Source organism: Neolamprologus brichardi, chromosome 10, assembly GCF_056152115.1.
Source record: "Neolamprologus brichardi isolate AB-2024 chromosome 10, ASM5615211v1, whole genome shotgun sequence".
Lineage (NCBI taxonomy): Eukaryota > Metazoa > Chordata > Actinopteri > Cichliformes > Cichlidae > Neolamprologus > Neolamprologus brichardi.
Genome location: NC_142113.1, coordinates 15,654,606 through 15,681,481, shown reverse-complemented (window position 1 = coordinate 15,681,481; position 26,876 = coordinate 15,654,606). Strand labels below are relative to the sequence as shown.

Genomic DNA, 26,876 nt, shown 5'->3' with positions numbered 1-26,876 from the left:
CTGTGTATATATACACTTACATGTTTTTTTAAAGGCACATTTTAAACCTTATTACACCGGATATGACGCCACCACGGTCTCGCCCCCGTCGCTTGTCCATCACTGGACGGAGAGATCCCTTTAATTTGATAAGGTGGCTCTTTAAACGCCAATAAAACAGAAAAACAGTCAATTTCAAGACTCTCAGCTTAAATGATGGCGAAGCTGCAGGCCTGTTTGCAGCCTCACAACTACCGCCACCGTCTGCTAATCGGATAGAGAGAAGGACTTTGAGTGACTGCAGGATTGCGCCTTGCTAACGTTACGCAGCTGCTGTCTGTAACCAAAGCTAGTCGGCTATCTAACGTTAGCTGAAGCGGCTCCGCTTTGCCATATGATATTGACGCTCAGTGTACAGGGACAAACCTGGGCAGACAGCGACTTGCTCCGCTAAATAGCCCAATACCGCTGACATGGACAAAGAAGAAGCAGACCGGCTGATAGAGAAGGCCAAGCTGTGTTTACGGTCAGGACGGAAAGATCGGGCGTTGCAGCTGCTATATGAGGCGCAGAACATTTACCCCAGCACCCGGGCCAGAGGTAAAATTAGCTGACGCGCATACTGCAGTCATGGCCAGATTATTTGCTAACCTCGTCCCAGTACTTCACTTATTCCAACCAATAAACTGTAGTAAATATATATTTAGATGGATGGGTGGATGCACAGAACGGCTATTTTAGATTAGGACTCGCCACCTACCTTTGATATTTTTTATATATTGATATTTTTTATATATTGATGCATGCTGATTTGGGGCTTCAAACTATGGGGCAGCAATGTGTTTAGAAAAAAAATCTCTGGGGAAAAAAAAAAAAATATATATATATATATATATATATATATATGTATATATATATATATATATATATATATATATATGACAGCCCATCTTGCAGCATTATGCACGATGCACAGGTAATGTCACCCTACTCACATACAGACGAAAGAAAAGACCAAGATCAACAAGGTAAGAAACACTGTAAATCAAACACTGTGACCTTCAAGTTCTCCCATTAAAACCCTGTGGCAGATTTTGAAGGGATTCCACTAACAGCACCTTCATTTTTAAAACATCAATTTCAGCAGGAAAGATGGCCTTCCTTCCCCCTGGAGTCTTAGAGATAAATTACCTTACATGTACCTCTTAATTACATGTGTCATCTTCTTTATTCTCTTTTTTCCCTTTATCTGGATTTTCAGCTGATTGTCAACTGTTGCTGCTGTTTTGTAGTGCTGATAGATGCCATTCTGAGAAATGGAGGCGGTGCCGCTCCAGAAACAAACCACGTGCCCCCACCGACAGGATGGCGAGATGAGGACATTGGAACCAGTGAAACAAATAATGCAAGTGGTGACGAGAAGAAGAGCTACACCGAGGAGCAGCGCCAAGGGGTTCTCAGGTGACTGTTTACTATTTTAAACTTCTATATTCATTTCAATTGCCATCAATTGGTCTTATTTGCAAACACACGTGAATTTAAGTAAATTGTTGCATTTCTGGTAAATAAAATCCTCCTTGGCTTACAACTCAGATTGTTTACCTGGCAGGTGAAGTGTTCTCAAGTATGATTACTCAGTCAGAAAACGGAACATTTCCAATACCAAAAATCTTGTCCCTTTGCAGCGAGATCCTGCATATTTTCATTTTGAAATCTATAGAGATTCCTGGTAACAGAGCTCTTGTTTATACACTAGATTACCAAAAGTGTTCATGCAGCTATTCACACCTTTGGGCAATTTAGAATCACCAGTTAACCTAACCCCCCTAACTGCATGTCTTTGGGCTTTGTGAGTAAGCCGGAATACTCAGAGAAAACCTACGCAAACATGGGGAGTACATGCAGACTTCGAGCAGAAAGACCCCTGCCAGATGTTGGATTTAAACCCATGACTTTCTTACTGTGAAGCAACAGTCTAACCACTGCACTGCCATTCTGCCTGCCATAGGGTGAGAGGATTCAGTCACCCATTCCAATAATTGAATTCAGGTGTTCCAGTTACTTCCATTGCCATAAGTGTATAAAATCAAACACTCATGCATGCAGACCACTACTCGAAACATTTATGAAAAAATGGGTTTCTCTCTGTGAATCCCATCATGATACCATGATAGGATGCCACCTGTGCAACAACCCCAGTCATGAAATTTCCTCCTTACTATATATTCAGCAGTCAGCTGTGTGACTGTGAATGACAGCTAATCAGCCACGAAGTGGAAGGACACATAGGGATCATGTAACGTGAGGCGAAGAGTCCTCAAAGGTCTACAACTATTTGCTGAGTCGATCACTAAAGACACCCAAACTTCATGTGGCCTTGAGATTAGCTCAATAACAATGTGTGGAGAGCTTCATGGAATGAGTTTCCATGAAAACAGCTGCATCTAGGCGTTACATCACCAAGCTTAATGCATAGCGTCAGATGCAGTGACATAAAGCACGCTGCCACTGGACTCTAGAGCAGTGGAGATGCGTTCACTGGAGTGACAAATTGCACTTCTTCTTTTGCCAATCCAAAAGACAAGTCTGGGTTTGGGGTTTGCCAGAAATCCTTAGTTTCAGTGAAAGGAACTGTTAACACTTCAGTATTCCAACACATTCTGGAAAATTTCATGCTCCCAGCTTTGCGGGAACCGTTTGGGCATGATCCCTCCCTGTTCCACCATGACTGTGCACCAGTGGACAAAGCAAGATCCATAAAGACGTGGATGAACAAGTTTGTTTTGGAAGAACTTGACTGGCTTGGACAGAGTGCTGGCCTCAACCCGTTAGAACACGTCTGGGATGAATTAGAGTGAGGACTTTGAGCCAGGCCTTCTCATCCAACATCAGTGTCTGACCTCACAAATGTGCTTCTAGAAGAATGGTCAAAAATTCCCTTAAACACTCATAAACCTTGTGGAAAGCCTTCCCGGAAGAGTTGAAGATATTGCAAAGGGTGTGCCTACAACATATTAAGTTTTATGGATTAAGAATAGTTTTTCACTCTAGTTCATAAGCGTGTGAAGGCAGAGAAGCAAATACTTTTGGCAATATAGTGTATTTTCCTTCTAAAACTCATTGGAGATTCCCAGTAACAGAGCTCTTAGTTATATGCTCCTCATCAAAGCTTAACCATGCGCTATTGATTGGTCTCCATCCTACAAAACAATGCTTTGTTGGCAAAACATGTCACTTGACTAAGTATTATGTTTTACTCAAAGCGGAACAGATATGCAGTAACAGAAAGAAGAGGTCATAAGAAGCCTGGAGATATTTGATATGCATTCCAAATTTTTCCCCCCTTTTGTAGGATAAAGAATTGTAAGGACTTTTATGAGATTCTCGGTGTGCACAAAAGTGCCAGCGATGAAGATTTGAAGAAGGCCTACAGGAAGTTGGCCCTGAAATTTCACCCTGACAAGAACTTTGCTCCGGGAGCCACAGATGCTTTCAAAGGTACGAGCTTTGGCGATAAAAAAGCAAAACGAGCTTTTATTGCCCACTTCATTGTATTCTACCAAATGCAGAAATTTATGAAAGCTCACCAAAGTTAGAGGTTGTGGTCCGCTCAGCAGCTGAAACCTCGTGCAGGTAGTGTCTCTTTTAAAATGGATTTTATCAGGGCTTTAAGTTTTTGCAGCTTTTAAATGGTTTTTTTGGTATTTCTTTAGGCAGTTTGTATTCATTTCTGACTGTGAGGTGCAGAGGGAGAGACATGACACACTGCAGATATTGATCCAAAGATGAACATTAAAGTCAAATCTGATTGGAAATCCAAGAAAAAAAAATTTGTAGCTCTTTGCATGAGAATCGGCACCGATTTTGTTCACTATTAAGCCTCTATGGCCATTAGTACAGGAGCTGCTTATTTGCATCCGCTGCCTTGCTCTTTTCCCAGCTCTGTTGCTGCTTTTTTTTGCTTTGGACTTCATGCATCGCAAATTTTTCCCCTCTCTCCCTACAGCAATAGGTAATGCATATGCAGTGCTGAGCAATCCAGAGAAGAGGCGGCAGTATGATCAGTATGGAGATCAGTCTGCAAGTATGAACGCACCCCAGCAATCCACCCACAGTCGGCACGGACACTACCGCAGCTTCCACAGGGACTTCGAGGCCGACATTTCCCCCGAGGAGCTCTTCAACATGTTCTTCGGAGGAAGGTTTCCCACAGGTATGACAGGAGGAAGGTAACTGAAAAGGTCACTATTCCAGGTGGCTTTTAGTGGGCAATTTGTAATAAATTTGCAATTTAAATATTTCCAATAGAGCTTCCAACAAATGAAAACACAGTGAGCATCAGTATTAGTATTTATGGTTCATTTTGGCTGCTATATTGTAGGTATATTACGTGCTTTTTTTATGTTTAAGTGCAGATTCCATAGCACTGTGTTTCTCTACAGGAAATATCCACGTGTACACCAACCAGGGAGCCTCCTACTCTCAGTTTTATCAGCCTCGTCGTCGACGTGCTCATGAAAGGCGCGAGGAGGTGGTGGAGGAAAATCAGAGTCAGGTCAGTGACTCACTAAGCATGAGGAGAAATCCCTGTTAAACAGCCTCAATATTATGTTGTTGTCGTCTTTAATTCTTTGATCATGAGTCTACAGAAAAGCACTGAAAGGTTCTGGAATTCCTTTTTAACATGACTGTATCCCTTAAGTGATTGTTTCTGCTCATATTCCAAAGACGTTGAAATACCACGCTGGCATGAGTGCGGCGTAATCATTGCAGCCTACATACAGTATTGCATGCTTTGTAAACTGTGCTGATTTCTATCTTCCCACAGAACACCTTCACAGCTCTTCTGCAGCTTCTCCCCGTGTTGGTGCTAATCCTCATATCAGTGTTTACTCAGATGATGGCCACTAACCCACCCTACAGTCTCTTCTATAAGCCGTGAGTCTGTTCGACAACATATAGGTCTCACTACTGTGATTTTTAGCCATCCTAAGGGTTCTGACATGCTTGACGCTGTAAATCCACTGAATTAATTTGGTTTGGTTTTGGTTTCAGAGCCATGGGGCTAGTGGTGTCCAGGGAAACGCAGCACATGGGTGTACCATACTATGTAGACAAGGGTTTTGAGAAGGAATACCGTGGCGCTGCACTGGAGGAGCTCGAGAAAACCATCGAGAACGACTATATTGAACACCTGCAGAGCAGCTGCTGGAAAGAAAAACAGCAAAGTAAGCAAGCAGGTTCTTTGTTTGGATGGGGAGTATAAACTGCTGGGCCAAAAAAAAAAATCCCCACTCTCTTAATATTTAATTAGACTGCCTTTAGCTTTGGTGATGGCCCACATTTGCTGTGGCATAAATTTCGATAAGCTTTTACAGTGTTAAGATATTTATTTCCATCCAGAGTTGCATTCATTTTCTTCCCCAAAATCTTGGATTGATGATGGTAGAGTCGGACAACTATGTGGGCTTTCTTGAGCCATGCTTTCAAACCTTGAGCCTAACATTGGTATTACCATTTTGGAGTATACCTGTGCCATCAGGAAATGGGGGCCATTGATTGGGGATAAGTGGTTTTCTTAAGGCTACACAGCTAAATAATTATTTGAGCAGTGAGTTCTGTTATTATTATTTTTTATTAATAACTTCACCTAACACTTTAAGTAATCTCTGATTAGATTAATTTATTTAAATGTTTTTATTTTGACCCCATTCCTTTCTCAAAGATGATGATTGGACAGTTCTTGACCCAATTTTAGATTGTTGTTGTTGTTGTTGTTGTTTTATTTTATTTAGTATATTAGTATGCAGGGCAATAATTTGACTCTTCTGAAACGAAGTATCATCTTCTCCACTACCTCAAGATATGTCTTCCAAAGCTGTTATTTAAGAAATAAGAAAATACTCAGTGCAATAGTTTGTTTAATAATCTACCGCAAGCTCAAATATACAAATCACTGCAGTAATCATCTGGAAGGCCCTCTTACTTTTTTGTAAGGGAGGGGCAGTGTTCATTACTGCTAATTTGTTAAAGTTCAGATCCTTAACATCCTCAACAGCGCAACATTGCATTCAGTTTCAATTGTGAAAAAACAATGTGAAGCCCAGGAAAATGTAGGGTTTGTCTTTTATGGCCGCCCCTCTCTAAGCCTGGTTCTGTTGGAGGTTTCTTCCTGTTAAAATGAAATTTTTCCTTCCCACTGTTGCCAAGTGCTTAATCAAAGGGTGTCATTTTATTTCTACATCTATATTATTGTAGGGTCTTAACTTACAATATAAAAGCGCCTTGAGGCAACTGTTGTTGTGATTTAAAACTATATAAATCAAATTGAAAATGGGACTAAATTTCCATATCTGTGTGATGATTCAACAGCTGCAGAGATTTTTGCTGGTAGAGGATTGTATCTGCTTCCCAGAGTTTCTGCCACACTCCCATGCTGTAGATAAAAGATTGACGTAGCTAATGCTAGCTAGTTTGGTGCATCTATAGACGGCGCGGATGCCTCGCAGAGACATAGGGTCCTGCTAATTAGTGCTGACATGTAAGATACATTTCACAGAGACAAAAACTAAGAGCAGGCTTAACCACATTCAAATCCATGTTTGTTTGTTTTTTTTTGTCGTCAGATGACTATTAAAATGATCCAACAGCAAAAACATGGTCAAGAGGGTTCAAGGCAGTGAATCAGATTAGCTTAGGTGATGCTGATCAGTCATACTTAGATGCTTGTGCCTGTACTTCCCTGTCACTAAAGCAGCCACACCCCTCAACATTCATAACTGAAAGCCTTTAGCAGGTGGTATAGAAATGAATCTCCTTTACAGTTGTTATAAAGTAAGTTTTTGTAGCCAGCCTTAAGTGACCATTTGAGGAACTGAAGTTTTTGGGGGGGGTTTGGGTCCTGCTCTCGATCTTTAGTAGTGTTTCTGACTGCAGGATAAAACCAACTGTTTCCATCTATTTCTCTGTTTATGGTAAGCTACATTATCAGTCTGCTGCAGCTTCATTTTTGTCATTCTGTTTCCTTTGCAGAATCAGACTTGGCAAACCTCGGACAGCTGTACCGAGACGACCGCTTAAAGCAGAAGGCGGAGACAATGAGGCTGGAAAACTGTGAGAAACTGCATCGATTGGTTGGGCGTCAGAGAGGAAAATGAGGACTGTCGGAGAGGAGAAAGTGTTTCTTTACAGACTTTACAATAATGTATTTTACCTAAGTGTGTAATTTATCCAATCTGGCCACTTTGTGAAGAAATCTCTTTGGGTACAGCACAGCCAGTGGGAGATTATGCCGCTGGGAACGATGTGCCTTCTCTCCTCGTGTCGATGGTAGAAAGTGAAGTTGCATGTTAGCTGCCGGCCCTAGCTGTGGTGGTAGCGGTGACAGGTGCGCAGTCACTGTGGAAGCGTGAACGACGTCTCAGAGCCTTTAAACTTTCTTATAGAAATGGCATGACATAAGGGGGCTCCCTTTGGGGTTACAAAGGCAGTTGTATGTTCACGCATACATGTTTTATCTGGTTGGGTTTTGTAGTTCACCTGTATTTATTTTGGATGTTTCTGTGTCCTTGCTCAAATTTTAGGTGTATTTATTTAGTAGATGATAGAAGAAACATCCATTTTCTTTCCTGTTAGAAATGAAGTACAGTGTACTGTAGTCTTTTATTTTTAGTCTGCAACATTTTATTTATGATTGAAACATAGACAAATCACTCAATTGGACCTCGAGCAATAGGAGGCACAGTAATATTTTACAGAATATGCTGTTTTCTGTTTGTGCTGCCAAAAAAAGGAGCTGCTTCCTACAGCAGAGCTTCAGGCTCCCTGCGTCAGCGCTTGCATAGGTGTTTATTGTGTTGGTCATTTAGAAATGGCATTTCAGCCGAAAGAAAAGGCAGTTCACAGTGTTTCTTGCTGTATATGGGGAATCTTCACTATAAGCAGTTTGTATGGTTTTATGGAGTTTAAATGGCTTGCAATACAGTTTTTTGTTTGCTTTCATAACTGCAAGCTCAGATGCTTCCAGAAAAATGGGTTTTCAGCTCAAATCTAGATATTTTATAAATCCAATACCCGTAATTTCTTCTGATCTTTTATAACAATAATGATAATTTAAAAATAAACGTAAAAAAACAAAACAAGAAAATGTTTTGAAAAACTTAATATATAAGAATTGAATGGCTATGATTAGACAGCCTAATCCAATAGTGGTAACTTCAGTCAGTAGTGGCTGGGAGTTTTTCAAAGAAACAAGCATGTCTCTTTGTGCTAGCAGTCGCAGTCCTCCGATGCACTGCTGCCTCCCGGTGTCATTTTGTAAATAACGGAGACTGTTAAACTCCTTGGAGACTTTGTTTTCCACAACTAACTTGTGGGTATGATCATTTCATCCAGACAGAAACCAAAATTGGGACTTTTACTTGCCATGTTCTGATCAAATCACGTCATCACTAAGGGGATTCTAACTTATGGAGCCTTTTTTTTTTTTTCTTCTTTTTTTACACCGGTATATATAATTATATTATTTTTATTATATTTTTTTTTAAATAAAAAAGCTCAGCTCACACAAACCCTATACAGACATTAATACTTGTTGCTGCGCACTAGGACTGCCAGACTGCCTTAGCTGTTGTCATACTTGTGAAATATTCAGGTTCACCTCAAGCACTTTTTAAGTTCATAGTGACTCCATATTGTTACTGTTGCATGCATCTTTGTGATTTTTTTTTTTTTTTTTTTAAATTAGTTGCAAATTAATTTTTTTTGGCTAATACATCTTCATAACTGCTGAAATTATAAATGTAAACTGTCAGAATATATTCTGATCCACACTGGAAGTCACAAACATGTAAATGACATTATATTTACTGTGATACACACGAGTCAGGGTTTGGTATTAATCAGTGCGGACATACCCCTTGAGTTAGAACTGCAAAGTTAAGCTTTCAGCCAAAAATACCACAAAATTAAAGAATAATCAGAAAATCTTCTTGGTTTCTGTCTGGTTTCTTTTTCGCGGTGGCTCTTTGCATGGATCATTAGTTTGGTCACCTTGTTAAACTAGAAAATGATAGAGGGGAATAACGCATCCTAAATTTATCTCAAGCTCAGGTTAAGCTGCCATTTAAGAACCAGCTCTTAGTTTCTAGCTAATAATCATGGATTTAAAAACTATATCACACAAAAAATATCAAACGGTGAGCTTCAGCTTCACTGTTTACTGGGTCCGAACCTAATTTGCGTTGTAGCCGTGATGCAAATTGTTCAAACTGGACTCATAGTCTTCAGATGTTTTCACTTTTTTCAAATTATTTCATTGTAATATAACTTTGAATTGCTGTATTTTTCCTCCATCATTCTTCACTCTAACCTTTATACAAAAGCATAAACGGTAAAAGGTCCCACAGGTCACTTCATGTCAGGATTAAAAACAAAGCCAGTGGATTCAAAGAACTCTATAGTTTTTAGATAAAATTGTGGCGAGGCTTAAATAGTGACAAAAGTATAGAACTGTTTCTCGAGCTGTCGCTTGTGAAATAGAAAAATTGTAGAAACTCTAAGATTCTTCCTGGAGTTCGCCCCACAGCCAAACAGAGAAGCCCAGCAAGAAGGGCCTTCATCCAGGTCGTGACCGAGCGCCCAATGGTCAACAGTTTCAGACGTAATCTTCACAGATGGGAAAGCCAGAGTGGCTTCAGTCCACTGACTGTCCTTGAGCGGCTGAGCCAGAACCCAGATGTGACGCTCATGACACTGGTAGAGAGAGCTAGAGATGGCAGTTATCCAATCTGATAAAGCCTGAAAGGATTTGCCTGGAAAAATGGAATAACCTGCCTTTATCCAGGTGTGCAAAGTCTGTAGACTTAGCCAAACAGATAAAAAGCTTTTAAAGCTATCAACAAAACTTCTGTGGAGCACTGAGTAAAAGATCTAAAGGCTTTTGAAAATCAAATACTTGTGATTTACTTTTAGACAAATTTTGGGGGAAAGAAATCTGGCATGCTTTTACTTGGTTATGGGAAATTTGTTGTATATTGATGGGTTTTTGTTTTTTTTAATCTTGAAAATTAAAAAAAGTGTGGAAAAAGTGACAGGGTCTTAAAATCTTCTCAAAGCACTGTAAACACTTATCTAAGACAACTTGTTTGTTAAGCAGACCATATGTACAAACTGAGAACGCCTCAAACTTTGAATTACATAAAAAACAAACATTTGTTTGCTTTTGCATATTTACAGGGAAGAGCGAGGACAGAGAGGCATCATGAGCTACTTAACCTTGAAATATCTTGGCTCGGGTTCTATAAAAGTTACAAGCTTTATTCATTGGGTCATTAATATTGAACATGATTGAAGAAAAGCAAGTGGGAACGTTGTGAAAAACGCTGCATCTCCTTCGGTGTGCACACAGGGTTTAGTATTAGAGTTCCTTAAAGCCAGTCCTGAAAAATACTAAAAGCTTCCAAAATCAATTACAGTGCATGAAACATTAGCCTTGCAACAAAAAAGGGGAATTTCACACTGACAAAAAAAAAAAAAAAAAAGCGCCAACTGTTCTCACTGATTTGTGCGCACGTAGCTTGCATGAGAGTTTGTGATTGGCTCGAACAGTGACCGCTGTGATCGGTTTTGGGTTGGCACAGTGGAAACGTTTTGTGCAAATTCAAGTATAACGTAACAGCTTTTTTTTTTTTTTTTTTTTTACAGACTTTAAAGTAAACAACAGTTTAGAAATGTAACACTTAATCAAAAGCACTGAGTATGTAGTAGAATAAGCATGTAGGTACTGTTTCACCAAAGTGTCACACTGATAAAATAAATCCAACACAAACATTACAGTAAAAGGATATCAAAGTCTTAAAATTAGATCTTTAAAATCTGTTTTACACCTGCAGTGAAAACGCTTCTGTTTGAAATCAACTTGCCCCTCTGGCCAGACTTTTGGCCTTCTGGACGCTAATCTGGGGATCAACTTCAAGCCCAGTTAATTCAATATTCAGCCCGACTGTATAATAGGAGCATTTTTTTTTAAAAACCTCTCTACATCCCCATGAACTTCAGAGCAGGTTACGTCTGAGTGATGTGCAGCTATATCTATGAAAGGTCTGACATGGTCTTTCAGAATGCTCCCACTCTAATCTGGGATTATACTTTATGTAATCCACGACTGTATGGCTGTCTCAGAACAAATTAGCATCTCCACACTGCAGTCTATCCTTTTAATCTAGAGTGCAAGCAAAGGTTACACTGCACCATACGCAGAGCCACAATCTGTGCAACTGAGAGACAATGAGATCAGTCTTTTCACTTTATCTCAGGGACACCATACTGATACAATATCATACTGATGGTTTCATTTCTTCATTTTGAGGTCAGCTTCTATGGCACTACGGCGCCCTCTGGTGCCTCCATCCTGCAGTGGAAGTGGGGGAAAAAACATTTAGTCTGAGCTTTAAGAGACTAAATGAAGTATTTTAATAAAACCTTCTTTGTTTGTTTGTCTTCTTTGTTTGAATATATGTAACTGCAGTTTTAAAGGTAGTAAGGAGGGTACTTACAAAAAGAGAAAGAAGGAAGGCAGGGGAAGACATGGACACAGTGTCCTGTAAGAGGAACATGACAGATAAGAGCTGCAACTCAGTAGTGTGCTGAAAATCTCAAACAGGAGCAAAATAATACAAAGAGAGAGACAACACAGTACATTCAGCTAGAGGAAAACTGGAGACAAGCTTTAAAAACACACATTAACTGCTATAACATTAGTACTACATTTACTATGTTTTGTTGCTGCCCTGCCATTGCGTTACAGGACGATGCCACATGTTTAGCTCAGGATCTTTATATCATGTAAGCTACAGATATACAGAATACTGTTGTCAAGACACTTTTCAAGGTACTGCAGGACATTTTAGTCATCTCCTACCTTTCAGTGATTTAGAGGTTCCCATTAACATCAGTATGCTATGACCCATCATTATTTAACTCTTTAAACTTTCCTATCTTCAAATGGGTTATCTGTAATCAGAATATCTAAAGAAACAGAAAAAGACATTCTGCCAGACTAGATGACCGGGAGGAGAAATACTTTATTTCACCAAATTCTTTGGGTGTAAGTAACACTGAAAGTCAATGTTAAAAATGAAAAAATATGTATTTTATATAGTATGGTCTGTAGCATAAGTGTTTTAAAATCATTATTAGTTTAGCAGTTCTTTATGCAGTGCTTTTGTCACGGAAACATCTTTTATAAATCAAACTAAAGCTGATTGAACAGTAGCTTCAATTCATTAGACCTAATATCCAGTAGTCTGCTTTCTTAGTAAACACTCATTGAATGCTTTGGATAAACTATAAGTACATAAAGGCTTCAGACAATAACTTGAAGTTACTCTATTCAGTAACCTCTATTCTCTGATAACATGAGTGAGGTAAAATAAGCTCACCTCTTCCTCGCTTCGTGCAAGGAGGGGTATCTGGTGAGACACCTCACTCATGTTATCAAAGATATGCAGACTCCCATATTGCCAGATAAGCCCATCTGAACGACTGACTGCCAACTTAGGTCTCGTGGGGTCATCTCTAGCCCACACTTAACACAGTGTGGGCTAGAGATGGTGCAGTGACATCCAACCTGTAAAACCTTGCAAATGTCAAAGGTGAAGCCCAGCTCGCTGCTGCACATATCTCCTCTATAGAGACACCCCTAAAAAGGGCCCAAGAGGTTGCTATGCTAGAATAAGCCAATTGGATTGCCTCAGCAATCCAGTGGGAAATGCGTATAGGTACATAAAACCCTAACTGGACAGACAGCATCTAGGCGCTCCTGTTCAGGGGAGGAGAAAGGAGGAGGGCAAAAAGCTTCCAGCTCCAATGGGGTGCATTGGAGATAAGGATTTTGGGGCACAAAGGCCGGATTTGGTCTGAGTGTGACTCTAGAGTTATCCCACATGAATCGGGTGCACTGTTTGTGTATTGACAGTGCATGAATATCGCTGATATGCTTCGCAGATGCGAGAGCCAGGAGCAATGCAGTCTTCAAAGACAGGATTTTTATTTCCACCTGGCTTAGTGGCTCAAATGGTGGCTGTGAAACTTCCCCCAGCACCAGGGATAAATCCCATGTGGAGACGAGAGGTTTAGAAACTGGGTGGAGTCGTTGTGCCCCTGTCATAAAACAGCGGACTAGTGGGTGATGGCTCACTGGGCCATCCACGAAGCCCACATGACAGGCTGAAATGACTGCTAGATATACTTTAATTGTGGAAAAGGCCTTTCCTTTATCTGACAGTTCCTGGAGAAAGGAGAGAATTGTTGTCACAGAGCACAGAAAGTAGAGAGTGTGAGACTTTCCACACCACTCCTCAAATACCCTCCACTTGTTGGGGGCTCTAGCACTCTGAATAGTGGCTATAACACCCTGGGGGAGTCCTGCCATACTCAGATTCAACCTCTCACAGGCCAAGCCCACAGGGTGAGGGTGAAAAAGAATCTCCCCCCTGGCTTGGGAGACTAGGTCTCGTCACAGAGGAGAGGCCAAGGTTCGCTCCACAAGAGGGGCATAATCTCCGCTAACCAATGGGACCATCGTCCACCTTCGGGTAATCAATATTATTGTTAGCCCTCTTTCTCTCACTCTGGTTAAGAGTGGGAGAAATTAAGGCCAGTGGAGGGAACACATAAAGCAGAGCATGTGGCCAATTGTGAGCTAATGCATCTACCCCTAGCGGAGCCTCCTGGTCCCTCAGGGAGAAATACAGTGGACACTGAGCCTTCTCCCTCGAGGTAAACTGGTCGACCTGTGACTGGCCAAAGCGGGTCCAGATATGGGTCACCACCTGTGGGTGCAGGGTCCAGTCCCCGTACAGCAGGTTCCCCCTGGACATTAAATCTGCTCCCAAGTTCAGAGCTCCTGGAATGTGAGCAGCTCTCAGTGACAACAGATTGATGCTGCTCCACATGATCAGTTTGCGAGCCAGCATGTGCAAAGGACGGGACTGTAACCCGCCCTCTGTTGATGTACGCCACAACAGTGGTGTTGTGTGTTCTGATCAGAACAAGGTGGTTTCTTAACAGTGGAAGGAAGTGTCTCAGTGCTAAATGCTGCTAGCAATTGTAGCCAGTTTATGTGAACACCCCTCTGTCGTGAGTCCCAGTTGCCGCTCACTGCTCTGCCCTCATGAGTGGCACACCAGCCCGTGAGACTTGCGTCCGTGGTCACCGCCTTTCTGGCTGTGAAAGCCCCAGTGACACCCCCAAAGTGAGAAATGTGGGATTTCTCCAACAGTGGAGTGCCGCAGCGCAATCTGCTGTCACTCTGATATGGTGGTGGGTATGGTGCTTTCGATTCAGTCTCCGTGATGCAACCCATTGCTCAAACTCCCTCATATGCAGTCTGCCTACTGGAATGACCGCCAGTGAAGACACCATTAATCCCAGCATCTGCAGGCATCTTCTGAATGGGAGATATCTTCCCACCTGAAAAATGCCGGCATGTCATAGAATTTTTTTGATTCTATTCACAGAGAGACACGCTCTGTGCGAGGTGGAGTTTAGAGCTATTCCTATGAAAGAGATGACCTGAGCTGGCTGCAGGACACTCTTTTCATAGTTTATGGTGAAACCCAGAGCCATCAGGTGATCCACTGTCAACCTCGTGTGCTCTCTTCCCATTATTTCTGACTCTGATAGCAGCAGCCAATTGTCTATGTATGTTGCTATGCGGATGCCCCGCCTCTTCAGTGGTGCTATGGCTGCCTCTGTGCATTTCACAAATACCCGAGGGCTCAGTGAGAGACCAAACGGCAGGACCTGGTACTCGTACATTCTGCCCTGAAACGCAAATCACAGAAATTTTCTGTGAGGCGGGTAAATAGGGATGTAAAAATATGCGTCCTTCAGGTCTATTGATGTAAACTAATCACCTGGGCGAACTCCATGTAGCAGAGTGGTGGTTGTCAACATCCTGAATTTGTATGACCTCGGATGCTGATTTAGAGCCCTTCGGTCCAGTATCGGACGCAGTCCCCCTCCATTTTTGGGCACGAGAAAATACTTTGAGTAAAAGCCGCATTGGCTCTGCTCCTGCGGTATTTCTCGTACCGCAGGAGCCTTTGATAGCAAGGTAGATATTTCTTCTTGCAGAATCCTGGCTGATTCGCCTTTTGCAAGAGAAAAAATGGTAGCCTCGCTCGAATGTCCTCACAATCCATTCTGGCGTAGCGAGAGCTCACCATCTCTCTATTCTTGCTGACAGCAGCCCCAAAGTCAGGCACTCCACAGTAGATGGGGATTTGGCTCTCTCTCTGTGGTGGAAACTGGTCCTGCGGGCCAGACCCGACTGCGCATGTGCGGGCGGAGCTGCGCTTGACCAGTGTTGCCGGACACCACTGAGGAAAACGGCCCCGGTGGTGTCTACGGTTGTGAGGACATTATGTTTTTCAACATATCTGTTTGACTCAGCTGAACAGTGTCTCGTCGTCTCTTTGTTGGAATGCACTCTGTGGGATCCAACTCAAGTCCTAAGCGCTGAAAGATGGCGGCAGAACACTTCTCCAAACGGGCTTCGGAACTGAGCCCTGAAGTGAACTTGGAGGCCGGGCTGGTCCCGCTAAGATCTCCACGTGGGGGATGTTAGGCAGTCCGCTTCTTCTTGCGGTCCGACTGCTTGGCTGGTGGTGGGGCACCCTGAGCAGCAGCAGGCGGGACATGTTTCCTGGGCCAGTGGGTTTTAGGGTTCTGCGATCCTAGGGGACCTTGGGCCGCGACCTGCGGGGCTGGGTGGCGAGGGATTTTAAACGTCGGCACGCCGAGTGGACGGCTGGTGATCTGAGAAAACCTGCGGCAACGGGGTGGAGACGAGGGCGCAGCCTGGGTCTTCCTAGTGAGACACAGCTGCAGGGCCTCTCCCTCTTTCTTTTTCTCCTCGCACCGTCTTTGTATGGTGGCAACGGCAGTCCCGAAAAGGCCAGCGGGGTTGATGCTTTCATCCAGAATGTCACATTTTTCTCTGTCCAAAAGCCCCGACAAGTTCAGCCATCTTGCCCTCTCCTGCAGGACAATGATGCTGAGAGCTCTGCCTGCCGCTTGTACTGCTGCTCTAGTGAGGTGGAGACACTGGTCCATAACACTGCCCAGCTCTTCCCACAGCTCGCTAGCATCGGGCTTCGCAGCAGTCTGGTCCTGGAGCTTCGTCGAGTACGCTAGCAGGAGCGATGAGGCGTTCAATGCCCTCACGGTGGTGGCAACTGATTTATACTCTTTGTCAGCCAGGGAGGACTGCAGACGTTCGGCCTTGAAGGGCAGGGATGGACCAGATGACATGGAAAGTTTCTGGTTTGGGTGGAGATGAGAAGTCACATCTACCAAATCCCCACTCCACTGTGGGGATTTGGTAGATGCCCTTCTCCTTCATTCCAGCGCAGTCATATGCCGCCGCTCCCTGCACGGGGTTTGGTGACGAAAATGGCTTTGCCCAGCAGCGTGTGACCTCGTCCACACATTCGGGGAAAAGCGGCAGTACCTCCTTAGTAGTGCGCTTTGCTCTGGGGAGCTTTTTACCCTCGTATCGTGAGGTGGAGGTCTCCGTTGTCACGTTGGGCCATGGGACTGCCAGCTTTTCAGCTGCCCGTTTTGCAACGTCAAATAGTCATGAACCCGGTGTGGAAATAGCCGCTTGGGCGTGTTGCAGCCCGGGGCACATCACAGAAGCGTCATGTGTATCTGAGCCTGTGATTTTGCAACCGCAGGGGCAAATTCTGAAGAAGCGAGAAGAGGAAATTGAATGACGGGTGACGCTGTGTCACACCCTTTTATCCGGTCTTTAAGTCTGACGTCATTAGCCGTGCCTGGGCCCAAACTCCGACTCCCTAAGTCAAACAATCACCCCAGCATTACTGAGAGTTGAAAAACTGTCTAAAATTTTTTCATCTGTAATAAAATGATTAGTATGGATACTCTACCAGGTGTAACAATTAAGTTTAACATCCAGGCATCCATGAAAACAGAATTTATGAAATTTAACGGAGTTAGAGGTTAGCAGGAAGTTAGCTCACTAGTTTCCATCTAAATATAACATACCATGTTCTGACTGAGGGATTTCTGAAACAAATTAAGATGTACAGCTCTGCTATCACTTCTGACATAAATGAAGACAGGAAAGTAAACAGCAGTGATGTTTGTAGGGTTACCGAAGTTTGGCTAGCTGGTATATAATGATGCGCTGCGTGATCGCTAGCAACACAGCTATGTTAGCATAATATAAACAGTGATGATGTTACTGTTACTCATTAACAGGCAGGGCAGCATAGCTGGTGACTTTTTTCCATTCGATAAAAGTTAACATGAGGGTTCCTGAAGGTTAGGGGCAGATGCAGTTACATGGCAGGATCCTGTAAACGGACCAAACTTCAGTCAGGAGAAAAACTGAGATAATCCATCCACAATACAAGGTTATCCATTAAAATACTACTGCATGGGCTGAGCTGTAGTTACATGTAAGGTTTTAAAAAATGAGCTTTAAAATGATTAGTGGTAATAAAAATCAAGAGAGGCCGACAGTGATCACTGACTGTTTTTAGGGGCTGTTGAGATTAAATAGAACAAGATACAAAGCATTAAAACATGTTAAAAACACCGCAGCCTTATTAAACGCAGAGTAGTTTGGACGCAGGGTTCATCACGTCATTACTTAAAGACTGGATAGAGAGGAGGGTGGCCCCTCCCTGACGCAAGCGTCACGACTGCCAGCCAATGCTGGCTGGAGTAATGACATAGAGGCTTCTGAGGACAACGCTGAGAGAGCGTCGCCCATAGTGAGACACCGAATCGAATGTTTGAAGGAGAACAACCTGATTTTCATAGCATACGAAGCCAATGGCTACCTGAGAAGAACTGATTTAAAATCAAACGTCATGCTTTGGAAAATGGCCATAAAATAGTTTGGCATCACTTTCTTCTACTTTTGTTGTCTCACCCTTTTCTCTTCTTCTGTACTCTGCTTTTGTCAAAACTCTAGTGAAGCACCTTGTCAGTAGAGTCCTGTTTGCGCGTGCTCTCACGGCCTCTCAGGCTCTTGGCGCTGATACCAGATTCTGACGTCTCCATGATCAGCTGGGTAGCTAGAAACTGTTGTATCTGCTCCAGGACGTCACGCTGCATCTCCAGAGCCATGTGGTACACGTCGTGGTCCAGGCTGTTGTACATGACTGCGTTCTGAAACATCAGCATGATGTCCCTCTGGAACTCGGCGGTGGTCCGTATCAGACCGTTCTCGATGTTCTTCTTTATGGTTGCCAGGTCCATGGGCCTGGAGAACAAGAAGCGAAGACAGTTCTGTCTGAGATGTTTTTCCTCTAAAGCTCCAGTAAAGTGATACAAAAATATTCTTTGCTTACCTGTGCACAATACTGTGGTATCCAGGCGCAATCTCTTCTGTTACTGGCTGAAGGAAGACATTTGCATACCTACAACAGGTTTACACGACGCGTTACAGAAAAATATCGGAGACTGTGCATTTAGTGTTAAAGTTATGAATCAGATTCTGACCTGTGATTGGCTGCTGCTCGCCACACAAGCATAATGGCTTTCTTCCAGATTTTGTGAGCCTGTAGAGCTTCCAGATCCTCACTGCACACAGAACTGCATGTTGAAGGTCAAAAAAAAAAGTTGTATGAATGCAGAAACTAATCTGCTGCAAAGTCAGTATTCTTATATCATCAGCACCATCTAGAGCAGGCGTCTCAAACTCGCAGCCCGGGGGCCACTTGCCCCACTTGTGTCACCCCTACTTGCAGCCTGTATATTGACTAATGTGTACACTTATGTCTGCATTTTTATTTTGTTAAATACAAACAAAGTTATAGCAGAAGTGTTGCCACGTGTCTGTCCAGAAAGAGAGTACCAATTTGTTTATCTGGTAGTTCAGTGAAAGGCTTCAGTGAGAAAAAAAATCATTCGCATTTGCAGTTTTTTCTTGTTATACAATATTTGACATTTTAAAAAACAAACAAAACACCACATTTTCAGAAATATTTGTGGGTGTTTTCTTGTTTGTTTGTTTTGTACTACTTGAACACTAAAGTGGTCCTCCAATGAGATGATAGCGCCAGCAGTGGCCCACAGCTCATTTAAGTTTGAGACCCCTGATCTAGAGTATAAATGCATTTCACTTACAACTGCGAAGAAGCTGGGCTGCTGGGGATGGAGTCTGCAGTTGTGTGGAGCTGCAGTGAAGAGGAAGCCGTATGGAGGCTGTATCCATCCTCACTCTCACTGGCCGCCGGTTCTAGCTCAGTTTCGCCGTCTGGCTCTGATAGGAATTCTTCCACCCCATCTCCCACTTCTTCTCCACACACCTCTGGCCCATTAACTTTGTTTTGCAGGTTAGTCCCCGAGGCCTTCTCTCCTCCCCCAATAGTTATTGCGTCCTCCCTCTTCGTCTCCTGCAAAAATGTAAAAAGGCACAGACAGATTCAGACAAAACTGAAAGTGCCGGGTTACTGTGGAGCACACTGCAAATTTTAGTTCAGCAATTACAAGCATCATGCTCGCTTTGTCCTCATACAGTGCTATACCTTTGGATGCCTTTCTGTCAGTGGGTTATCTTCTAATACCGAGTCTGTCAAGATAGTAGAAATGAATAATAAGGTTTGCAAAATGCATAGTCTGACGCAAACTGCATGTTACGTGGCAAGGCAGTACAAATGCTTAAGCATGGATGTTCGTACCTGCGTGGATTTTTTCAGGGATTTGCTGTGCCCACTTCTCACGTTCACATTTTATGGATGACATTTGGGTTTTTGAGTGCACCGCCTCTCCAGTCTCTCTCACTGCTGCAGCCTGTGGAGGCGTTCCACTGCGGTAGTGCTCCAAAATCTTTGAGTCGCATCCAGATGAGGAAGAGGGAGGAATGCTCCTCAGTCCCACAGGAAATCCTGCAAGATGGTTATCTTGACTGTTGCAAAAAGAAGAGAGTGAAGCTTCCGTCCTCTCCTCCAAGCTACAGTGAAGAGATGAAGACTGTACAGCCCCAGTGGGCACTGTGGGGTTGTGTGGCTCATGAGGCTGGAAAGGCCCAGAATCCCAGGCAGCAGACAGAGCGTGGCCATTTTCTTCACAAAGGGACAGAGCAGCCTCAACTGCAGCTGCATCCAAAGCATCAGCGGCTTCATCAGCCTACAAAAAGAAGCATACAACGAATACTCATATTGTAAAAAATAAATAAATAAATAAAAATCCAAACAGGTCTCATAAATTATTTGATGTAATCTAAACAGTAAGGGTTGTTGACTTTTAAAACCTTCTCTTCAATGATGGCGATGATGTCCCCCACTGTCTTCAGGTCCAGCTCATGACACAGTGACACAGTCACATCGTCCTCACTGAGCTCTGACACCTTATCTTCTACCATAGAGGAGACAGGCTGGCATCCAGGGGCCACAGATGGCACCATCACATTTACCTCTGCATGAATGCAACAACTGATTTACTAACTGTTTAATATTTCAACACCATGAATATAAATTCTTATTTGGTAAAGCATTATTACATCTTTGCTAGTTTAGAGCAGGTGGCCAAGAACAGATCTGATCAACAGGTCACAATTAAATCCTCTGTATAAAATGGAAAGTTTGTGATATTAAGAATGTGAGGGTGTTGGATCAGAAAGTGGACAGACCTGCACTTGCTGAGATGTTTGATTGAGCAGGAACAGGAGTGGTGGCAGAGAGAGGAACACTGGAGGCAGAATCTACACTGACCATAAAACCTAATGGAGGGGAAAACTGGGCGGGGCCTGCTTCCAGGAGACGGGACAACATCGGGGCACCTGTCATGCAAGTATTCACGCAAGCATTAACACATGAAGTGCAGAGCTCTAACAAAGCACCTCAGGCTATCAGATGGTCAGAGTATTAGCAAACATTTGTGGCAACGGCATCACCAGATAGCACCCATGCATTCAGAGTTCAAGAGTAAAACTAACAATTATAAAACATGTTCAAAGAGCTAAAGATAAGAAGACCTATGGGACGCTTTTTCCTGTGTCAAAGGGGGTTTCTACTGAATGCTTTTTTTTACTGGTATGGTAATCTGTTGCTTTGTGAGACATTTCTGTTAATCGAAATCCGAACAGTAAGATTTGCTTTTGTAAGACATACAAAACTCAAGACATTTTAACAGAGATCAACAGTGATCAAACACAGCATCTGTACCTGCTGCCTGAGAGAGAGGCTGACAAGGTGGAGCCAGCTGCAAGTCATGTGCTCCTGACACATTACCTGTGGACACGTCACCATCTCCAATCTGAGATAAAGATGCATACACAAATCAAACACGTCTAAAACATGAAGCAGTGCTGTTTAATAATAAATCTGTTACTCATTAACAGGCAGGGCAGCATAGCTGGTGTTTTTTTTATCCCATCAGTGGTGTCTGATCAATACTGGATTTTTAAGGCCAGTGCCAATAAAGAGACAAGCCAAAATGATTTCTTCTTCAAGTCCAGGATATGTGAAGTGAATTTTATATATACAGTAATTTTAAACAGAATCCAAATTTAAACTGTAAGGAGACAGAATGAATAGCCAAATTATTAGACACCCTCTAAAGCACAAGAATTCTTCACGTGATCATATAAAGGTAGACTGCCCTGCAGTCTTATACAAGTTAATTATTGGCATATATATTAAAGCCCTTCAACAAACCAATCTGGAATTTGTGGCCAATATACTGCCTTTCTTCAGTAACTCTGACAGGAGGGGAGATGGTGGTGGCGTGGCTTTCTGACACAGTAACTTCTTTTGGGTGGGGTCCTCTAGCAGGGACCCGTGGCTGTCATCATTACCAGAAGGCTCAGCAAATGTCATTAGCCTGGCTGTTCCAGAAGCCTAGAGACAGACAGAGGGAAACATGACATTTTATTAGGATTTACAGATGTAGTTGTTATCAGTTCTCTAACATGTTTTCTTTTTTGTCTCTGAAGGGAATGGTCAAAAGTATTAGACTCATTTCCAAAACAAAAACAGTCATTTTCTATGCCTTACATCCCATATAGCATTCCTGGTAAGTTACACCTAAACACCTAAAATTTATTTTTTTAGGTATTATGAGTCCGACTTTACCAAATCTAAATTTGTGGCACACAAGAAACACATTACATTACATCTACTAGGTACATACTGGACATATAATGAAGGACATTATATCTGCTGAGTGTTGTGGTGAAATAGATAGTTTAAATTTGTGACTATTTAGCGATTTTTCTTCATAGCACACTTTGTTTAAAAGGGATTTTAAAATTCTAGTTTGATGATAAAATAGATGGAATGTTTTGTAAATTAGCCAATTAAGTCACAATGACAAATCAAATTTCAATTAGGTGGTTAATGAGGAGAAATTGATTGATTGAGCAGTGCGCTAGCACTAACAGACAAGGTGCAATGCTAAGCTGATGACCTCTGACATTTCCTGTGAAGGAAAAAGGTACTTGAATGTGGATTACATTCCTTCTATTAAGCATATTTGACACTTCCTGTCTGTGTCTGCCAAAGGGTCTGTTACTGCTGCAATGTTCAGGATGTTATAAACTAATTAAGGATAACACAAAGACACCTAAACAGCCTGTCACTCAAGGCTATTGAATCTGAGCTCTCTGGAAGCAAACGACTTCAATCAATGGTATTAGTGATTAAGACAGCTTCAGTATTTTGCATTCTAACTAGCCATGTGTTCATTTTGGCTATGATGTTAGTGCCTGGTTTTAAGATTTATTTTAGTCTGATAAAAACTGCAATTTTTACAGACTTTATATGTGGAGAGTGAATTTAAAAATAAAATAGAATACTAAAGTTTATTTGTAGTCTACAACCCAATCATGATCAAATGATAATGCCAGGGGTAAAAATAATTTACCAATTATGCTTTTTCTTATTCTCCCTAAAAGAACATGACAGAAACGAAAAATATTTATAGAATCATTACACCATTATTAAATACTAATAAACACTTTTACATGTCTGAAAACGAGGCAGGATAAGTGAAATGTCAGGCATTGTCATAAGTAACTCTGAGTCTTCAGAGACTTACATTCTTTGTAGATGTAAGATCCAGTGTCAAGCACTCGAGTTGGTCACCTGGGGAGAACTCCTGGCTTGGGGAGCTACACCCTGAGGGCGAATGCATGGTGACACTGGGTATCCGCTTGGGTGTGTTCTTTGCCACCTGTCTGGCTGAAAGAGGGACGGGCAGCATAGAGGAGCCTTTTCTTGTGAGTCATACAAAAGCAAAGCTTTTCTTTTCAAAACAATGCTCTCTACACGGGCTGTCCAATTGGCTCAACCTGAGTATGAAAAATGCTGACATCTCTTTTGACAGGTGATCACCTTGAAATGAAGGATATTTTCTTTGTTTATTCCCATGTTTTCTAGTGCCAACAGCAGTTTAAAGTTTCTGGTCAAACAGTTCCTGCAGAGTGCAACACTTCTACTCAAGTCTTGATGAGCTTTCTGTAAGACCATTCTTAACCCAGTTTAATTGTCAGACACATCTCAGTTTTTCATATTTTCCTTAAAAGAATCCAGACTTTCTTCTAATTTATAAAAGTTTTCTCGAGCAATATCATCAGTTTAATAAATTTCAAAGTTTCTCTTTGGACTTCACATGCTTTTTCTCTCATTTTCAGTACCTGACCAATTTTAGACAACTTTTACTTTGTTTGTTGACCCACATAAAACTGACCAATAAATCATGAAAGCCAAATTATCCCCATTTCTCTAGTTTAAAAAACAGGGTTTTTTTTATACTTTTTTGTCATTTGCCTTTATTTGATAGTGGAGACAGACAGGGCCACAGGTCGGATTCGAAACACGGCCACTGCCTTCTGGCCGGTCGCCTGCTCACCCACGGAGCTAAGCTAGCAACCAGATAATAGTTTGAGGCACAGGCATAGAATTGTACTTTTGAACTAACCAGGGGAGCTGGTATGAAGGATAAAGGTGGTATTTCCAAGTATTGACTTTCAAGCTTGTTAGAAGTGCACAAACCGTATTTTTCCCATGTCTCTGCTGCATGTTTCAATAAATTGCTGCACCTTTTTCCCATTTTCTTAGCAAAACATATAGAAATGAGGGTTGGCTCATGACTTTTGCACAGAAGTATATGTTACTTGTATCACAATGTCTGTTATATGAAGAATCTCTTCTGGTTTCAGTGGCACTAAGCACAAATATATCTAAGAAGTTACTTTTCATGTAATTACTAGCAGGCCAACTTAGCTACACAAAGTTATCTCAGTTTAATAATCATAATCTCATTGTTTTTTATTTTCATTATTTATGGATGACCTGTGTAATTACTGAAATATAATTCTTTATGGATGTGTTCCTCAAAAAAGACCCCTGAAATTGAAAGAAATACCTTGATAAGCAGCATCTGTGTTTTTTCTTTTCATCTCTGCTTCCTCCTCCTCCAGTTTCTTCTTCCTAACAGATGCACAACAAAAGATCATTTCCTTTGTTGTTACAAAGAGAGTCCAATGAGTCCAATGTTTAAGGTTTGCAGGAGAAAAAGACGTGCATGATTGTACAAACAGGGTTGATAGATTTGTTGCTTCTTACAGCAGAATTTCCTCCCATAGCTCTTTCAGTTTGGAATCCAGATGTCCAGCTTGAATCAGTTCAGCCTCTCTCTTCAGCTTCCTATGAAAACAGCAGTATGTCAGCTCATCTCACTGACGCAGTTTGAGGTGTGTGTCTTTTTTAGACGAATAATGTGTTCATGCTAGTTACCTGTGCTTCTCCTGCGTTTCTTTTATCAGCTTCTTTAGTTCCTCGATCCTCTCAGCCGTCAGTCTGCGAACTATCACATCCTCCACTGTCTCCACCACCTCACCTTTCTCGCCGCGCTTCCGCCTAAAGGTAACAAAGGCATCAGCTCGTAACGCTGCATATCCTCTAGATGCATTCATCAAACAGGGTAAAGCTACGCAAGCATGTTTGAAGTTGAAGTCACTTATGTGCTCACTTTGGGGCCTCTGTCGCTTCCAGGAGCTCTGAGTATTTGGAGGCACAGTGCTGTGAAGATCCAAAAGAGTATCAAGAACAACTTCATTCAAATAGAGTGCGTGAAACCTACTGCAGAGATCATGGATTAAGTTTTTAATGTTGTGAAAGCAGCCCTGCGATAGTCTGAAAACCTGTACAGGGTGTTCTCTGTCTTTCACCCTGTGATAAGGTGCTTTGGTCATACCTTTTGAGAGAACCAGTCAGGTGGTCGCCCAGGTTCTGCAAATGGTTTTATGGCACGACTGACCGATACCCTGATGAAAAAAGCATAAGACACCCCAAGATAAATACAGTTCTAAAGATTATTAGACTTAAACAATGTTCTATTTATGCAATGGTTTATTATCTTTATATTTCAGAAACAAAATTATATTAAATCTATTTTTTTCCCATTTATAATTACTCTTTTAGTACCAGGTTACTTCATGCAAACCTGGTACTAAATTAAAGCCAGCCAGCACTGGGCTGCATCATGTATGCCAGTGTAACAGATAAAGAACGACATGGCTAACCATGGTTAAGTCATCCTATTTGTATATCACTGTGTACTGTAACAGGAAAGCAGACCAGCAACCCTTTTAAGTACTCAGGCACAGGAATACTAACAGAACCACCCTAAGTGACAACATCTTATCTTAAAACCTAATCATAAGCAAAAGGATACATGTGTAACTAACATCTAATGTGCCAGATTATGACTCACACTATTGAGCACATAATACAGAATCGCTGAAACCAGTTGAAAGAGGCATGCATTACCAGTTCTGGTCCCCACTCTTCATGACAGATGTGGCCAAACACAGCTTCTCCCTCACTGACCATGGTTCTGTTGGTCCAATGACAAGCAGCTTGTGTTCTGCAGACGTGGACGAAACATAACATATACTTTATGCAGTATATTTTTAATACAGACTGTGTTCTGCTGGACGTCTCCGGCCTGGATCTTTTTTCTTCTTCTTCTTTTTTTGCCATTATGATCGAGCTAACCACCAGTACCGGCACTTTAAGCATGCAACTGCACACACAAAGAGAGTGTATTTGATATAACTGATAGCAAACGGCAGCCACCACCAGTGTAAATAGAGCCGTCAACTCGTGATGACAACCAATAATCCGTGCAGGCTGCCACGCAGGGAGCGAGGAGAAGTTAGAAGCGATAAGATCCAAGTACGACACACACAAACACACACACACGCTAACGGGTAGCATGTCATGACATTTGCTATTTTCCAGCGTTACTCACTTCCAGCTCCGTTTGCCATCTTCCTGTCATCCCAACATCCCGTACATCTTGGTAGATAGAAACCCGGCGATTAACAACGCTGGCGATATGCGAAGGCGATACTCATAGGCTAACATCAATGGATGTTAGGCTGGATGTGGAGGCTCTCAAGATTTTTCTCACTAGCTAGCACGCTGAATCACCGCTGTTGCCCGTTAGTCTCAGTCTGGTATGCCAAAGCTTTTGGTAATTTAAGGATTAACCAGTTTGCTAGAATGTAAAGACTGCGTCTGTAAAAGAGTCAAAAAACGGTCTAATTACGTTAGAAAGAGTTTATGCTACCAAGCGACAGGCAGCCAGACGAAGAAAAAAATTTAGCTTACTGTAGCCATAAACCTTATTTCTCATTCTAGCTAGCAGCGAAGTGTTCGTACACGCCCACCACAGTAATAATAATGTACCACCCTGCAGGCGGCTGAGTTTTCATAATTAATCAGGATAGCTTGTTTTTTATGTAAAGATGGAACTTAACTTGTGTCAGTAGAATGATAATTATATGTATAAATGTCAGTCCAGCACTTCTTTTTTCCACATAACTGGGTAAAAGCACTAAGCACAAA

General features: G+C 42.2%; 3 protein-coding genes across 5 annotated transcripts; 1 reads left to right on the top strand and 2 right to left on the bottom strand.

Annotated features, from left to right (window-relative positions):
* The first annotated feature begins 90 nt into the window (after positions 1–90).
* Positions 91–10,240, top strand: dnajc18 (DnaJ (Hsp40) homolog, subfamily C, member 18). The gene is made up of 8 exons (XM_006799984.3): positions 91–579; positions 1,272–1,440; positions 3,332–3,477; positions 3,986–4,192; positions 4,422–4,534; positions 4,808–4,917; positions 5,035–5,207; positions 7,012–10,240. Exons 1-8 carry the CDS (start codon positions 453–455, stop codon positions 7,134–7,136), a joined length of 1,170 nt encoding a protein of 389 aa, XP_006800047.1. The 5' UTR covers positions 91–452; the 3' UTR covers positions 7,137–10,240.
* Positions 7,624–26,687, bottom strand: brd8a (bromodomain containing 8a). 3 transcript variants are annotated; one of them, XM_006799982.2, is made up of 20 exons: positions 26,278–26,687; positions 25,794–25,890; positions 25,219–25,288; positions 24,994–25,043; positions 24,759–24,881; positions 24,588–24,668; positions 24,388–24,452; positions 23,059–23,201; positions 21,678–21,860; positions 21,186–21,276; positions 20,651–20,800; positions 20,273–20,436; positions 19,701–20,148; positions 19,548–19,591; positions 19,147–19,415; positions 18,520–18,612; positions 18,369–18,437; positions 17,998–18,280; positions 11,535–11,579; positions 7,624–11,389 (listed from the first exon to the last, which is right to left on the bottom strand). In XM_006799982.2, exons 1-20 carry the CDS (start codon positions 26,294–26,296, stop codon positions 11,330–11,332), a joined length of 2,547 nt encoding a protein of 848 aa, XP_006800045.1. In that variant the 5' UTR covers positions 26,297–26,687; the 3' UTR covers positions 7,624–11,329. The 3 variants fall into 3 exon arrangements, 2 of the variants coding, with proteins under 2 accessions (XP_006800045.1, XP_087703407.1); XR_004843915.1 differs by having other exon boundaries at positions 11,325–11,389; positions 17,948–18,280; XM_087847281.1 differs by lacking the exon at positions 7,624–11,389 and having other exon boundaries at positions 11,451–11,579.
* Positions 14,099–17,938, bottom strand: LOC148100888 (uncharacterized). Its single transcript, XM_087847282.1, has one exon. The coding sequence runs from the start codon at positions 16,294–16,296 to the stop codon at positions 15,607–15,609; it is 690 nt and encodes a 229-aa protein (XP_087703408.1). The 5' UTR covers positions 16,297–17,938; the 3' UTR covers positions 14,099–15,606.
* Positions 26,688–26,876: the final 189 nt, after the last annotated feature.